We start from the raw sequence: 15037 nt of genomic DNA, 5'->3' as shown, positions 1-15037 counted from the left end.
TTAGGTTCGCGTCTTGGCTAAATCTCTCTCGCGTGTCTGTCATGTTGTGGTCAATATATTACAGTCACGATACGGGATCGATAGCGGTTCGCGAAGGATATTCGTGTAAGAATAGAAACATTATGAATGAGAAGAATGTACGACAGTGATACGATTATTCAACTGAGAGGTCCGAGTCGAGTTGGACATTATGAATGTCAGAAATCAGAAATGCGTCAGTAAGTTCTCGCTCTGCCTGCGGAAAATTCGCAGGCTATAGCTCTGCAAAGAGGGATTGTCAGGCTGATCGGATCCTTGATTGATGGAGAAAATCTTTCGGAAAGCATGAAATGCGAAGAAACAGCTTCAAGAAAAACACGTAAGTCTTACTTTACATTATTTGGAAAAAATTCACTGCGATAAATACTGATGATATGATACTCGATGTCTCGCAGAGTCAGTCCATTGACGCAAAAAATAAAGGCTCCTCAACATCTACTGCGATTTAAAGACGAAGAAGATGGGTTTGATAACGAATGGAGTGGTCGTTTCCGGCTGCCTAGTTTGCCACGGCAGAAATCGTGGAAGGATGATGATAACATTTTGTCCAATGAGAACAGTGCGGCAACATCTATCTCTTGGTCACAAGAGGTGGAAGATACAGCCACCAAGAAACTGGAAGAACAATGGGCAAATGTGGAGAAGACACTCTACGAGGAAGAGGATGATCAGCTGGTTCAAGGATCCGTTTTGGATGAATGTATACAATGGAGAACGCAGATCCCATATTTGAGAATAATTGGCCGAAGTTCAGCACAAAACAATCTTTGCACCAATAATACTAATACAAAACACGATATTGTTTCCAATGACGATAGGATGAAAAGATTCGATAATCTACAAAATGATAAAGTATCTATAGAGCATAGTCAACATTCGACAAAGGTAAGAAATATAAAATTTTCTCTAGTATGTACAAAATATATTTGTATTTTTATGTTATTTTATAAACTTTTATATTTACAGAGAGAGGAAGGAGAAGATTCTACACAATACAAATACAACATAGCAACATTTGAAGCTGTACTTGACATACTGATGGAGCATGTAATCGCTGAGATCATTCCTAACAAGGAGAATGATACAGATTCTTTGTGCGAAAGTCTAAGCAGTGCTTTAAAAATAGCCCCTGCTCCTGTTTATGGCAACAGAAATTCATCAAGAAACTCAAAAACAAATTGGACAGAAGAAGCAATTTCTCCTAATTATATTGAGAACAAGTCTTTAAGCATACGAAATCGATTGTTGGATACAGAAAATTCTCTTCAGACAATAAAGAATGATACAAATTATCAAAAAGTTCAAAAGTAAGATTTGTAAAACAAAGTATTAAATATAAGAACGTTTTTTTTTATTATATATATATATGTATATATAAAATTTAATTTTTAGGAAACAGAGAAGTTCAATTTCTGCAAATAAATCAAATAAAAATAAACCAAGAGACTCTGATAGTACGGAAGACGATGATGCATCAAAAGCCAAGGAGAGATTAGGCACTCCACATATAGGCAGAAATAAGCTTGGTACTATTTTTAACGAGAGAATTGTTGTGAGTCCTGTGCCTTTTGCAGTATCTACACGAGAAAGCTTCTCTACCTTAAATACTATTCCTATTAGATTCATGAATGAGGATTTAGAAATTTCCTCTTTTCAAGGTAGAAAATATCAAATTATTTAAGCATTATGATTAATATTAATTCGCATTAGTATAAAAAAAGTATTTTAAATATTTCAGGATCAGCCCGAAACATTTCGGGCGATTTCCGTGGTTCTGCAAAAAGATCGAGCGTTTTGAGAAATTCAAATATTCATTCTGCCTGGCAAACTCCTGTCTGTCCCACCGTTTGGCCAAAAAATATTCGACTCGCGCCCATAGATACTTCGAGACTTCCTGGTAACAAAAATAGGTACGTTGATATTTTATTGAAAAAAATTAAAACATTTTTTTTTTAATAGAATTCTAAGATAGCTTCAGTTTAATTTGGAATTTAAAAAACACAATATATATATTTAAATGACTTATACATTTCAGATTATTCGCACCATCGCCCGCTATCTTACACTGCAATAGGAGACCACTAAGTCCGATTTCTCGTTCAAAGATACCGAAATCTGCTCACGCGACTCGCGATCTGGAGGTTCAGGGAAAACACATCATTCCTTCGCAATCAAAAATCGGTTTGCTCTCAGCTGGCTGGGATTATAATTCCAGAATGGTCACAAGCAAGAAAAAGAAAGCTCGAACAACAGAGGGCTCCTGAAAAAAAAAAATAAAAATGCCTAATGCAAAAAAGTTGAAGCGCTTCGAACACTTGCTTATAAGAAATATATTTTTCTAAAATGTGTCGTAATATAATTGTCTTATTGTCTTAGCGTTTGTAAGGAAACCGAAGAGTACAAAACATGCTGCTTCAACGCGTTCGGTTTCGTAGCAGGATAACGCTTGGAGCACGGCGGAAACCGCTTTAAAACGATATATATATACATAGTATACAAATGTATTTATTGTCGTGTATAATTTACGAAAGATAATCATTGCAATCGCATACGCACATGCGATGTTGTGTGATTTTTAAATACGATTGTTCCATAAATCATAACTGTTTCTACCTCACCATGTGTCCGTGTATATTTATTCGAGTGTTGTTCTACACGCTTATCGCGAGTGGATATATTTTTATATATGCAGCACAATATTATTGTATTATTGTGAATATATTGGATGTGATATATAAATATACATATAATAGCGTTGTTGTTGCCGGTGAAAGTATAATAACCATCGTGTTATTATCCCACTGTCCTATCGTACCTATAATTTGATTTTATCTAAAAATTTAGAAATGTAAAAATTTGAAAAAATTAGGACAATATTTTATATACATTATATATTAAATATATATAGTGTATATAATGTATTGTTATAATTTTTTCAAATTTTAAAACAATATTTTATATACATTACTATTCATTGAAAATATAGGCCTTTAATTTTTCCGTCATGTTATATACATAATGTTAAAGTTAAATATATATCGCATAAAAAAAGTATAAAAGTACTAAATGGAGCTGAACTTTTTTTGCTGCATGTTATGCGCGCCAACTATATTTATATATGCATGTCATGTATATGTGTGTGTGTATATATATATATTTATTTATATAAAATAGAAAGTATATGCATAGAACAAAATGATATGGCATAGGAGAAAATGCGTGAATATCTTCATTAAATTAATATATTTTGTATTAAATAACAATACAATAATAATATTTTGTCTATTCTCGAAGAACACGTGGTGAGGCGATCGACGCAGGTCGACGAGAAATTCAAATGGCAAGTGACGTTTGCGCATGCTCAATGTTTTTGGCGCCGCGGCGTTTCCCGCGATGCGTGTGCAGTTTCGCGCGAGCTTTGCGATGGTGGAGGACGCTTTGGCGACCGGTGGGAATTTTGGTGAGTTAAATTTGAAAAAAAATCAGAAATCTAATGAGAAACTAGCATCGAAGCAACAAGTTTTCCAATCCAAAATAATGAAATATTATTAGCATATTTTTGTATAAAAAATATGAACAATGATGTAGATACAATTATATCGCTTCGAAGAATATAATTTCTTCAAGTAGAAAATTAATTTGCCTTTGTGCTCTTTTCAATACAAATGTACGTCGTATATACATATATTGTGTATCCCTTTTATACAGAATGATATTATATAATAACCGTAATAGGGAATATGCAAGATATATTATTAATAACTTTTCTTATATAAAAACTTTTCCCATGCGCGTTCAAAGTTGTGTAAAGGTTAGGGAGAAAGGTTAAAATAATTACAAGTAATTTATATTTATATGTTGTTTTTGCAGAGAATCTGTGTTGAAAGACGTGAAATACAATTTAACGGGCAGATTTATCGCACATCCCATGATAACTCAAACGAAGGACTTCGCGAAGGACTCTGTCGGCGAGATGTCTACCTACGAAAGGCCGAGCGACACGCATCATCTAACGACGATGACGAGGATCGTCGGGGTGTGCACTGCTGTTGGTGAGTCGAATTATCAAATTTTTATACAGTATCACGGAAGAAAGATACATTATGAAATACGCAGAGAAGAAGGTCGACAATTTAAGAATTCATTTTATAAGGGAGCAGAAGAATAAGCGACACACGCGAGGGAGGATGATTTAATAATATATATATATCATAAAAATATATATTAAAAGAAATATATATAAAAAAATGTTTTTTTTCTCTCATTTCTGTCAAATGTCTAACACAAGCAGAATTTCGCTCGGTTTAAACTTTATCTCGAAGACCTCGGCGGAATAGAAATGATCTCTTCTACTTTAAACGAAGAAAGGATGACGCACGAGAAACACTTCGCTTTTCATTACCGCATGAAAGGCAATGAAAACAGCTTGTCTATCTGCGGGACTCTACATCTGCTTAATATTAATGGATCGTTATAATGCAGAGGAAGACAGTAGCTTGATCCTTTGAACAACCTCCCTCGCGGTTCCTTCAATAACGTTGTTTAAATAGCTGTCATTATTAGGTTCTCAAATTGTTTCTTTCACGGTGTAATTGCAAAAGTCAGTGCGTGTAGTAGTTCTTTTTTCTTAAAAAATCTTGTACTTGAAGATCCTTTCGAGGGATTTCTTCTGAAATAATAATTACACAAAAAACATATACTATTACATTTAAATAACATTAATAATTAAATATAGAATATTAATAGGAATATTAATATTATAAACAATATTAATAAAGTATTAATATTGAAATATTTTCAATTAACAAATGATGCTTAAAATTAATTAGGAGATCTTTTCGTGCCTTTATCTCGCGTTTACCTCTTATTAGATTCTTTTTAGTTTTATATATTGAAATAATATTAATTATTATTTATTGAATGTGCAAAGTCTGTTTAATCTAGATAAAATCCAATTTTTTTTGTTCTATAAATGTTCTACAAAAAATTCGTTTTTTAGAAAAAATGTTCAATTTTTTATGAAGAATGTTTTTGAATTTATAAAGAACTTACAACAGTTACATATATATGTATATATGTACAAAGTAATTTATTTAATATAATATGCACGAAGAGAATTTTCTCTTACACTTTACTCTCACAGTTGAAAAATTTGTGTTAAATTTAGCAGCTATCACATGTCTCAAACAGTCTACAGAAATTTTTGTGTTAATTTAACATAATACGGATATGTGAAATGGAGACAAAATGCTAATATTTTACCATAAATTTTAAAATAAATGCAAAACTTGAAATAATTTAAAATAAATTTTGTGTAAAATTAACATAATTTAAAAATTAACTAAAAATATGTTAATTTTAGTTTTTATCATCCTCACTTATTATAAAATAAAAATATCAACATTTTTTTCTGTAAATTTTAACAGATAAATCTTGTCACTAATAAAACGGAACATTTATTGTGTGAAATAAAAAATAGATACACATTGTGTTATTTTTTACACCTTTTTTCAGTTGTTTTAATAATTTAACAAAGTTCAATTAACACAAGAGCAATATGTTAAATTAACACATGAATGTGTTAAATATTTAACACAAAAATTTTAACAAGAAAACACAAATTTTCCTACTGTGCTAAAAATCATGGTAATCGTGGGACAATATGATATTGGAAGAATTTTATGAGAGTTTTTCTGATTAAAAATATTTACCATAGTAAAAAATAATAATGTACATAGTACATTTTACTATGTACATAATAAAATTAATCAAACATATTTTATATCTTATTGTGATATAGATCTGAATATTTTTTATTGTAGTAAAAATATTAATCAGAGAATCTCTTATAAAATTCTTCCAATACTATATATATTGTCCCACGATTATCATAATTTTTAGGGTAAATTCTAAGAGAAAATTCTCTTTGTATACCAAAGTATAATATGTAAATACATATATAACAAAAGGAATAAAAAGTTATGCAATTTAATATATCTAAGATATAATATTACTTTAGTACTTTAATAAGATAATATATTAAAAATAAAAAATTGAAAATAATTGAACAAAATAACGCAAAAATTGTTCTCTAATGGATTCTTACGCTTAATAATCGGGCTGTCAAGTTCCTATATCGATGGCACGTGTTTTCTTCGCTTTTGATGGTCCCCATCCCCCGTTCTTTTTCCACGCTGTGACAAACAATAACGAAAAACACTCTCGGCAGATCCGATGGAGTTTCCGATGGTCCATTATCCCCGAATGAATGGCGATAGGTTTTTTTTATTTTTTTATTTTTTTACTTTTTTTTTGCGAGAAACGTCGGGTGACGTCGCGACGTTGCTGACTCATCTCATGACGATCCGAAACGGTTACGGGATTAATTGTCTGCGACAATCGCGCTTTAGTGGTCGCGTCTTAATTGATAACATTCGGCACCCCCTCCCTTATATAGGGGGAGGTGCAATTAGTGTGCGCGATCGGTCGAACGAGGAATCGGCGGATCATGTTCAGATACCACCGACGTATCTCGATCTTGTAACAGGCCATTGACGTTTAATCAACGTGCGCAGTTTCCAGTGCCAAATGGCCGCGAGGATTAGGGAATCCGGAATTCCGCAGCGGATTCGACTGTGCGGAATAAATTGTATATATATATATATATATACAGGATGTATTCCATGTTTCTATTTCACGACTTTTTTTCAGGAGGGGAGTTTTTTTGATGAATTTTTCCCTACTGACCCCCCATTTCTTTCTCTCTCTCTCTTTGTATGCGATCACATCGTAAATATCGCGTCGCCCAAACATAACTCTGTCTCGGTAGTTTACCGATTTGTCACCCACCCTCGGAAAAGTGTCGGCGACTCTCGGTGGAAAAGCACAGGGGAAAGTTTTTTTTTTTAATTGGTTCAACACACGAAGTGCGAAGCGAAATATTTTACGCGACGTCGCTAAAACAAAGCGATCTATTGTCGGGAACTATTTTAGACACGCAGGGATCGCGTGTTCGCGAATTAATGTAAAAAACAAAATATTTTCCGCGTGTAACAAATTCATCCCGCTCGACGGATTGCCAGGATATTTTTCTTTCTTTTTTTTTATATAAAAATATCAACCATTACATAATAATGACGCACGCGCGACTTGTTTCGCGACGTTTTATCGATTTATCCAGTTTAAATTTGTTGACGCTTCGCGGTGCGGTGGTTAAACAATTGCATATACGCGACCGATAATTTATATAGATACTATTATATAACGCGAGAGTGAGAAAGAGAGAGAGAGAGAGACAAATTTACTGGTCATTACGTTTTGGTCGGCCGCGTAATAATCTCCCTCGTCGGCGCTTCTCGCTGGAAAATGGAAATATCGGTGGAAATAAATAAAGAGCAGCGCGAAAACGGACAGTGCAGCCGCAGCTTGCATCGCGACCGCAAAAGCGACAGCATAAAACTGCCTGACAGCCTCAAGCAAACCGAGCGTTATTTATGCCGTTGGCACGCGAAATGCGCCCGCATTTGCGATACCAACATTTCTCGCTTAATCCGGAAGGAGCGAGAAAACAGAGAAAAAAATCCCACCCCTTACACCCTGATAACGGGAGCTTTTTCGCTGGGCAAATCGACGCGTAAATCTTTTATACACGGAGATACATATATTACTCTTTCATCGCGGATTGATATAGAGAGAGCGTCGAGGGTCGAGGAAAAGCTCCCGTTAGTTTGTCAAGGAAATTCAAAATTGAAAGGGAAGAGCGAATTGCGCGGAGCAAGGAGCAAAAGGGAAGACGGAAATGTGAGAGATGGAATTCTATATGTGCCCCCCGTCTTCTCCCTCTAGATAGATCTTCTCGAATCGCACGCGGATAGAATCGTTAAGGGAATTCTGACTGTGTCTGTCTTGTCGATAAATATTTGTATTTAACTATTTTTATTAGAATTAAAGTCATGGGCGCTACGCGCAGAAGAGAGCAAGAGAGGACATTTGCCTCTCTTGGAATCAGTAAAAAAATTCAGCATGAATAAACACTAAAATTTATTTGCATATTTAATATTTAAAAATGAAAATAAAAGAAAATTAAAAAATTAAAAAAGAACAGAAATTAAAAAACAAAAATAATTAATTATGCCCTGTTCTGGAATAAATCCTGCGGACACCCATGATTAAAGTACCTATTCATAATAATAAATCTGGGCTATTATATATATATATTTTTTATATACACATATATATATATATATATATGTATATAAAAAACAAACAAGGAAGCTAAATAATTACAATTTTCTTATTGGTCTTTTGCATTAGATCAACTTAACTGAGACGATAAGAAATTTATAATTATTTAACTTTCTTGGTTTTCTTTCTATATACATATATAGTAGTGTTGTACTTATTGAGATGGTTTTAAAATTAGTTAGATAAAAATGGGATGAAAATATGTAAATTCATCTTAAATAAGATAAAGATGATTTTATTTTAAATATATCTAGATGAAAGCTAAAATTATATGGCAATCCATCTAGATAACTTTTACATAATATTATTTTTAAGATCGCTTATGTAAACATAGTTATAAAAAAATGTAAATTATAAAAGGGATATAAAAATATATTCATACTTTTATTTATAACTTTTTATCATTACTGCTCAAGTTCCACTAATTAAGTATTTTTATGTTCTATGAATCTAAACCAAATTATCTGAACATTATTCTATATAATTTCATGAAGACCATACTTTTTTTTCATCTAAGATGCAGATATAAATAATACATATTTTTATTATCTATAATCTAAATATATAAGATAAGATGACGCGAAAATTGAATCCAGATGATCGTTTATATATAATTTTATTAAAATAACGGCAAACCCTGATATAGTAGCTCCGACTTGTTATTATATGTGACTATTTTAATTCTAAAAGATTTTTCATTCTATATAGCCAATAAAGAGATAAACGAAAATAATATTTGCCGATAAAATGGACAGAGTCAGCATCCCCTTAATAGTGGAGTGAGGGAGAGACGACAATTTCACGACCACAATCGAAATTTATAGAATTTCGAGAAAGTCGAGTGGAGCAAATATATAAATATATAAATATCGGGGGGGCTATTTACGTGCGGCTAGATATCGGCATTTCGTTATCTTGGCCGGGCGACGATGCGGAAAAGCCGCAGTTAGTAGTCGAGGGCTTTTCGCCCGCGTTTTTCCGCGCGCTTGTAACTGGAAAACAAGCCCCGCGCCATCCTGTTTTCTCCCTATCCATCCCCTTGTCACCATCGGTTTCCTTGCACTTGCACCCTCGTTTTAGATGTCGATAAAACACTGTCGTTGATTTACTGTCGCGGTACGTCGAAAGACTTATCGCGAAATTGCGCGAATAGTCCGAGCTTTTTTTTTACGGAAAAAGAAACGTCGATACACACAGGAAATATCTTTCGATATATATATATATATATATATATATATATACAGGGTGTCCCAGAACTGGCTCAACAGTTTTTAATGGCAGATTCCTGGTATCATTTGGAGACGATTTTTCCTCAGCGAAAATGTCGAGACACCAATCATTTTCGAATTATAAGCAGTTGAAAATAAAGGCTTGTTTGGAAACTAAGCCTTGTAGAAATAAAATATTAACAGAACTATATTCTTCGGTTAATTTTAGATGGAGTTTGCTTTAATAGAATTTTAATATAAGGCTTAGTTACAAAGATACATAATAACAAAAATTGGGAACATTCTAAAAATGAAGGGTTCCCTCAACATTTTTACGAAGGAAAAATCGTCTCCAAATGATACCAGGAATCTGCCATTCAAAACTTTTCCGCCAGTTCTGGGACACCCTGTGTATATATATGTATATATATAAATAACAGTTTTATTATATTGTATTAGATCGCGTAAATTGGCTCTGAAACATTTCCGAGGAAATCGGATGGAATCATACTTAACAAAGACGGAGATGAAATCCTGAATGCCTTCTTCGTGGCAGAGAGCAGAAGAGGCGATCGATTCACCGTGGTGGAATTTATAGAATTTCGAACGCATATAAATATGGAAGGAGCGAGATTTGATAAATCCTTCGGATATTATAATACACTGGAAAAATATGTGTTAACTCGACTAAATCTTTCAACTAAATATTATTTTATTCATTGAACATATAACAATATTTAAATTAAATGTAACATGTTAAATCTAACAAAACATATATTTGACTTAAATACTAATATTATGTTCAATTATAACAAAATAGTAATTTAGTTGAAAGATTTAGTCGAGTTAACAAATTCTTTTTTCAGTGACGATGAAGGATTTTGGTCGCGAAATCTCTCACAAAGTCTATATTAGTTTTAGCTTTTCTCTGTGAAAATACATTATTTCGCTGCGGAAGCACGCAGTCTCTTAAAGAGAAAACGCTCCGGGAAAGAAAACGCGCCCGTGACACATCACGTCCTGAATCGTCGTCCTCGAGGAGATCGAAAATCGTGATGGTCGCGAATACAGGTGGATGGTCGAAATGAAGGGAGGAAAACGCATTCTGTCATCGTCGTCGACGATGTTGAACCGGGAGGGGGATGTTCAACTCGACCCGAGGGAGAGCACCGAACTTTCGATTGCCCGTAACTCAGTAACGAGGATAAACTGGGTATTTTGAGCACGGGAAGCTCTACCGGAACAGCTTACCGAACTTTCCACGTGTCCTTGTTATTGTAGATACAGATCGTTCGAATATCGTCCCCCAAAGTTTCCCTCGGCCAGAAGCGGGTTGTTGTCTTTCTCTCCCCATTTCTTCGTCATAATGTTTCCACTTTTTAACATTTTTTTCGGGGGTTGGATAATTTTTTTTTTTTTTTTTTTTTTTAATTTATCGCGTCCCGGGAAAAATTTTTTTATATCTAACAATATAAAATTATATAGAAATATGTCCATACATAATTAGATAAAAGTGCTATTTATATATATAATTATATAAATATATATATGTTTCATATATAATTATACAATTATTTATATATGATTATATATAAAAATTTTTTTCCCGGGATGCTTTTTGGAGTTTGTAGAGTTTCGAGATTAATGAGAAAGAAAGAAAGAGAGAGACACTATAGCTAACTGCGAAGCAAGGATTGCTCTTCTATCCGTAATTCGGCAAGCCCCGGATCTCACATTCGTGTATTTTAATGCAAAATTAATACCTAATCAAACCAACACATACCATATAATAAATAAATACATAAAAACCTCCATGTTATTTCTCCCCCAAATGAATTATATAAGAAATTAAAATTGAAACGATGAAATTTAAACGGAATATTAGTATAACGCATTTTCAGGCCAGCGTAAAAAACAATGCAAAATTTATTTATTATCGTTATTTATTATCACTATTTTTTTGCGCACTGAAGAGGAGCAAGTAGAGCTCGAAACGTTTGTGTAATTATTATTTCAAATTAAGAATTTTCTTCTAAATAATAAAATAATATTGTATTGCTCGTTACACATGGCCTTAATTTAATAATTTTATCATTGTTTTTATTGTCATACGAGCTTGAGCAATGGTATGTGTTGGTTTGATTAGGTATTAATTTTGCATTGTTTTTTACGCTGGCCTGAAAATGCGTTATACTAATATTCCGTTTAAATTTCATCGTTTCAATTTTAATTTCTTATATAATTCATTTGGGGGAGAAATAACATGGAGGTTTTTATGTATTTATTTATTATCGTTATTTATTATCACTATTTTTTTGCGCACTGAAGAGGAGCAAGTAGAGCTCGAAACGTTTGTGTAATTATTATTTCAAATTAAGAATTTTCTTCTAAATAATAAAATAATATTGTATTGCTCGTTACACGTGTATTTTAATTAGTTTCGGGAGTCTGTTGGCATCGCATGTCGAAATCGCTGCCGCAGCATCTTGAAATTATAAACTGCAATCCGATTAACTTCGTCGTCCTAGCCGGCTTGTTTACAACGTAAACATCGTGGATCATCTTCGCCCCTCTCACGTTCACGGCACGATGTAGTCCATTACGAAATTTGTAATTTCTTATACGTATATGTATATATAGTCAATATTTTTTAAATTTAATATGCTGAATTATTGAGAGACATTTAATAATGATATACATGTTTGTCGAAGTAATTGAATATTGCGAAATAAATTATTTGTGCTCACAATGTCATCAATTTGTACGTGTATATATATATATATATATTTATTTATATTTTAAATTATATATATATATATACTGAAAACAATTTTATTATATTTTATAATATATTTTTTCACGTCAAATCATTATTATTAATTTAAAATAAATAAGGATTTATAAGGCAGTATTGAAATAAATATGTTTATTCGAGTTCAATAAATTTTTGTTTAGTGTATATATTTAAACTTTTCGTCTCACAAATTAGCGTTCATTAGAGATATAATTATAAAGAAGCGCCAACTAAATGAGAGGCTAATTTAAAAATAGTATCCGTTAAGACAATCTATAATACACACATTGTTAAACGCTATTAATTTGATATTCTCGTCTTACAAATTAGCGTTCATCAGAGATATAATTATAAAGAAGAGCCAAGTAAATGAGGGGTCATTTTAAAAATAGTATTCGTTAAGATATAATCTATAATACACACATTATTAAACGCGATTAATTTGATTTGAATCGCGCGACGATGAGGCAGATAAACGCGATACGAGTATATGGACACATTTCGGTCGGATTGGAAGTGAGAGTTTGCGAGGACGGAAATGTAAAATTAGGCAATTAGGCAATCGCGGCGATAATTTATAGCCCCGTTTGCGGAGGTATATCGCGTGCGCGAGTGCACTTGCCGTTCGTATCAGAGGCGTAAATCACCGCTAATTTGTGCACGAACCGCGATTATCCGCCGAGAATCAGTCCGCGGCCAATACGAATTACACCTTTCATCTTCGAGCGCCATTGGAATGTGCATTATGCATCGCAGCGATATAGCTACCGTGTTCGTAACTCTCGAAAATGGATTAAACTCAACTTTATTCGCGAAATTATCAAGATAATCATGTTTTTCCTCTACCTCTTTATCAGAGATTTATTCTCAAGCATTTTCAATATCAAATGTTTTTGCATAATAAATAAAAAAATTAATATAAAAAACTACATATAAAAATTGTGAAAAAATTAATTAAAATAAATATGAGACTACATGTAAAATAAATTTAACGATATATAATATATATAATAATTATATAAAAAATATAAAACGAAATAAATTGATAAAAAATAAGAGTAGGAATAAATTGATCTGTCGGGCATCACAAAGCTTTTCTACATTTTCTCACTTTTTTTCTCATTTTAACGAAACTTATTGTATAAACCTACAGCTTCGCAGCAGCGTGGATTTGAGAGGCAAAGTGGAATAATATTCCGAAACTTTGCCGAAAAGTAGCATATGTGGCGGCGCGAATGCAAATGCAGACGCGTGAATTTATCGCGCGATTCCTTTAGCCGCGTCCCGCAAAAATGGCGTTAACGCGAATTTACTGCAGATGAAACATTTCATCTCTTTCTCCCCGTAATCTTTCAGTCGCGCAGATATATTTTAAGCGATATATATATATATATATATATATATATATATGGAAGCAATGCGAGAAAGAGCTGGCGATTCTCCTCTCTCAGCCACGCGGTAAGAAGCTCTCGCGGTAATACAGCTTTTTGTGCTCGTTAATTCTGAAAATGCGAGCGATGGGAAGCAAAAATCTCATTAAAATCTTCCGGTGACCGGATATTTTCTTATTCTCGCATCCGTATTCGATTTTAACTGTCTTAAATTATTTTTACACGGGAACGCGAAAACTGAAGCGAGAGAGGACGGAATATTAATATTTTTGCGAGATTTTAGAATACTGAATTTTTTTATTCATTTCAGATAATGTGGATACTTCCATACTTTACAATAATGTGGAGATATAATAATTAATAATAATAATAATAATAATAATAATAATAATAATTTATTTTAATTAGTAATTAACATACTTCCGCGAAGCTATTCTACACGTGAGTAACACAAATGATGAAAATATTCTGATGAGATGTGTATTAAATTAAACACACATTACATATAAATATTCAAATTAAATACTTTTAATATAGATTCAAATTAAGAAAAACAATATTATGGAAAAATTATTATATATAATTTAAAATAGTTTAAAGCTATTATTAGTAAAAAGCTTTGTAAAAAGCAAAAATTTATTTTAATTATTTTCTTTATATTTTTAATTTTTATATTTTAAAATTAAAAAATTTTATTTTAGTTTTAATTTAATTTTTTTATAATATTTAACATAAAAATGTAGAAATGATAAAATAAACACTTGATAAGTTAAAATTGAGGACATTTCCACGTTAACTTTCACATTTTCGCAAACCCTGTTATTTCATTGAGATCCTTTTCCCTTTTCATTCTCATCGCGCGTTGTTTGTATCTGAAAACGTGTTACTCAATATTTTTCATACTAGTTTCGCAAAATAGCTTCAAGAAATAATTTATGTGTTTTCTCGATTTCCTTTTTCCGAGAAAAAATTTGTACAACGTGCTCGTCCTACAAGATAATGATTTAATTAATTGCACCTGCGCTGTTCATACATGAAAAGCAATATCTCGGTCTCTTGAAAAAGTAAACTTTTGAAATAATCAAGATAAATCTCTCATATTTTCCTTGAAGCTCAAGAGAAGCGGTATCGAAAATATAGAGGAACATCTGTTACGGATTGTATATAAATAGTCCAAATTAATTGGTATATCTCGCTCTGTTTCCGCATCTATATATCTAGATTAGATATCTCTTACTCGAGAATGTGTTTCAAATTTTAGGTCAAAGTGCAATAAAGGCAGAAACTCTCTCGATGAGCGCCGCATTCCTCGATGGAATGCGGTTTCGAGGTTTTGCGAAGTTGGTTATGAAAGTTTTCGC

General features: G+C 32.5%; 2 protein-coding genes across 7 annotated transcripts in view; both read left to right on the top strand.

Annotated features, from left to right (window-relative positions):
• Positions 1–3: 3 nt before the first annotated feature.
• On the top strand, positions 4–2796 carry LOC114946242 (uncharacterized). Its single transcript, XM_029322693.2, has 6 exons — positions 4–358; positions 435–924; positions 1006–1346; positions 1432–1697; positions 1778–1949; positions 2075–2796. Exons 1-6 carry the CDS (start codon positions 330–332, stop codon positions 2301–2303), a joined length of 1527 nt encoding a protein of 508 aa, XP_029178526.1. The 5' UTR covers positions 4–329; the 3' UTR covers positions 2304–2796.
• Positions 2797–2933: 137 nt separating this feature from the next.
• The window catches only part of LOC146723297 (uncharacterized), a 39101-nt gene continuing 26997 nt past the window's right edge, over positions 2934–15037 (top strand). For 3 of the 6 annotated variants that reach the window (XM_085482604.1, XM_085482609.1, XM_085482608.1), the window contains exons 1-2: positions 2934–3499; positions 3910–4091. In XM_085482604.1, the coding sequence (XP_085338730.1) occupies positions 3377–3499; positions 3910–4091 (305 nt within the window). In that variant the 5' untranslated portion in view covers positions 2934–3376. Of the gene's footprint in view, positions 3500–3909; positions 4092–15037 lie in introns of those variants that run through there. The other 3 variants (XM_085482607.1, XM_085482606.1, XM_085482605.1) reach the window with 2 other exon arrangements.

Source organism: Nylanderia fulva, unplaced genomic scaffold (assembly GCF_048542155.1).
Source record: "Nylanderia fulva isolate GAGA-0341 unplaced genomic scaffold, ASM4854215v1 Scaffold21, whole genome shotgun sequence".
Lineage (NCBI taxonomy): Eukaryota > Metazoa > Arthropoda > Insecta > Hymenoptera > Formicidae > Nylanderia > Nylanderia fulva.
Note: the sequence above shows the minus strand (reverse complement) of the source record. Positions and strands in the feature narration are given on the sequence as shown.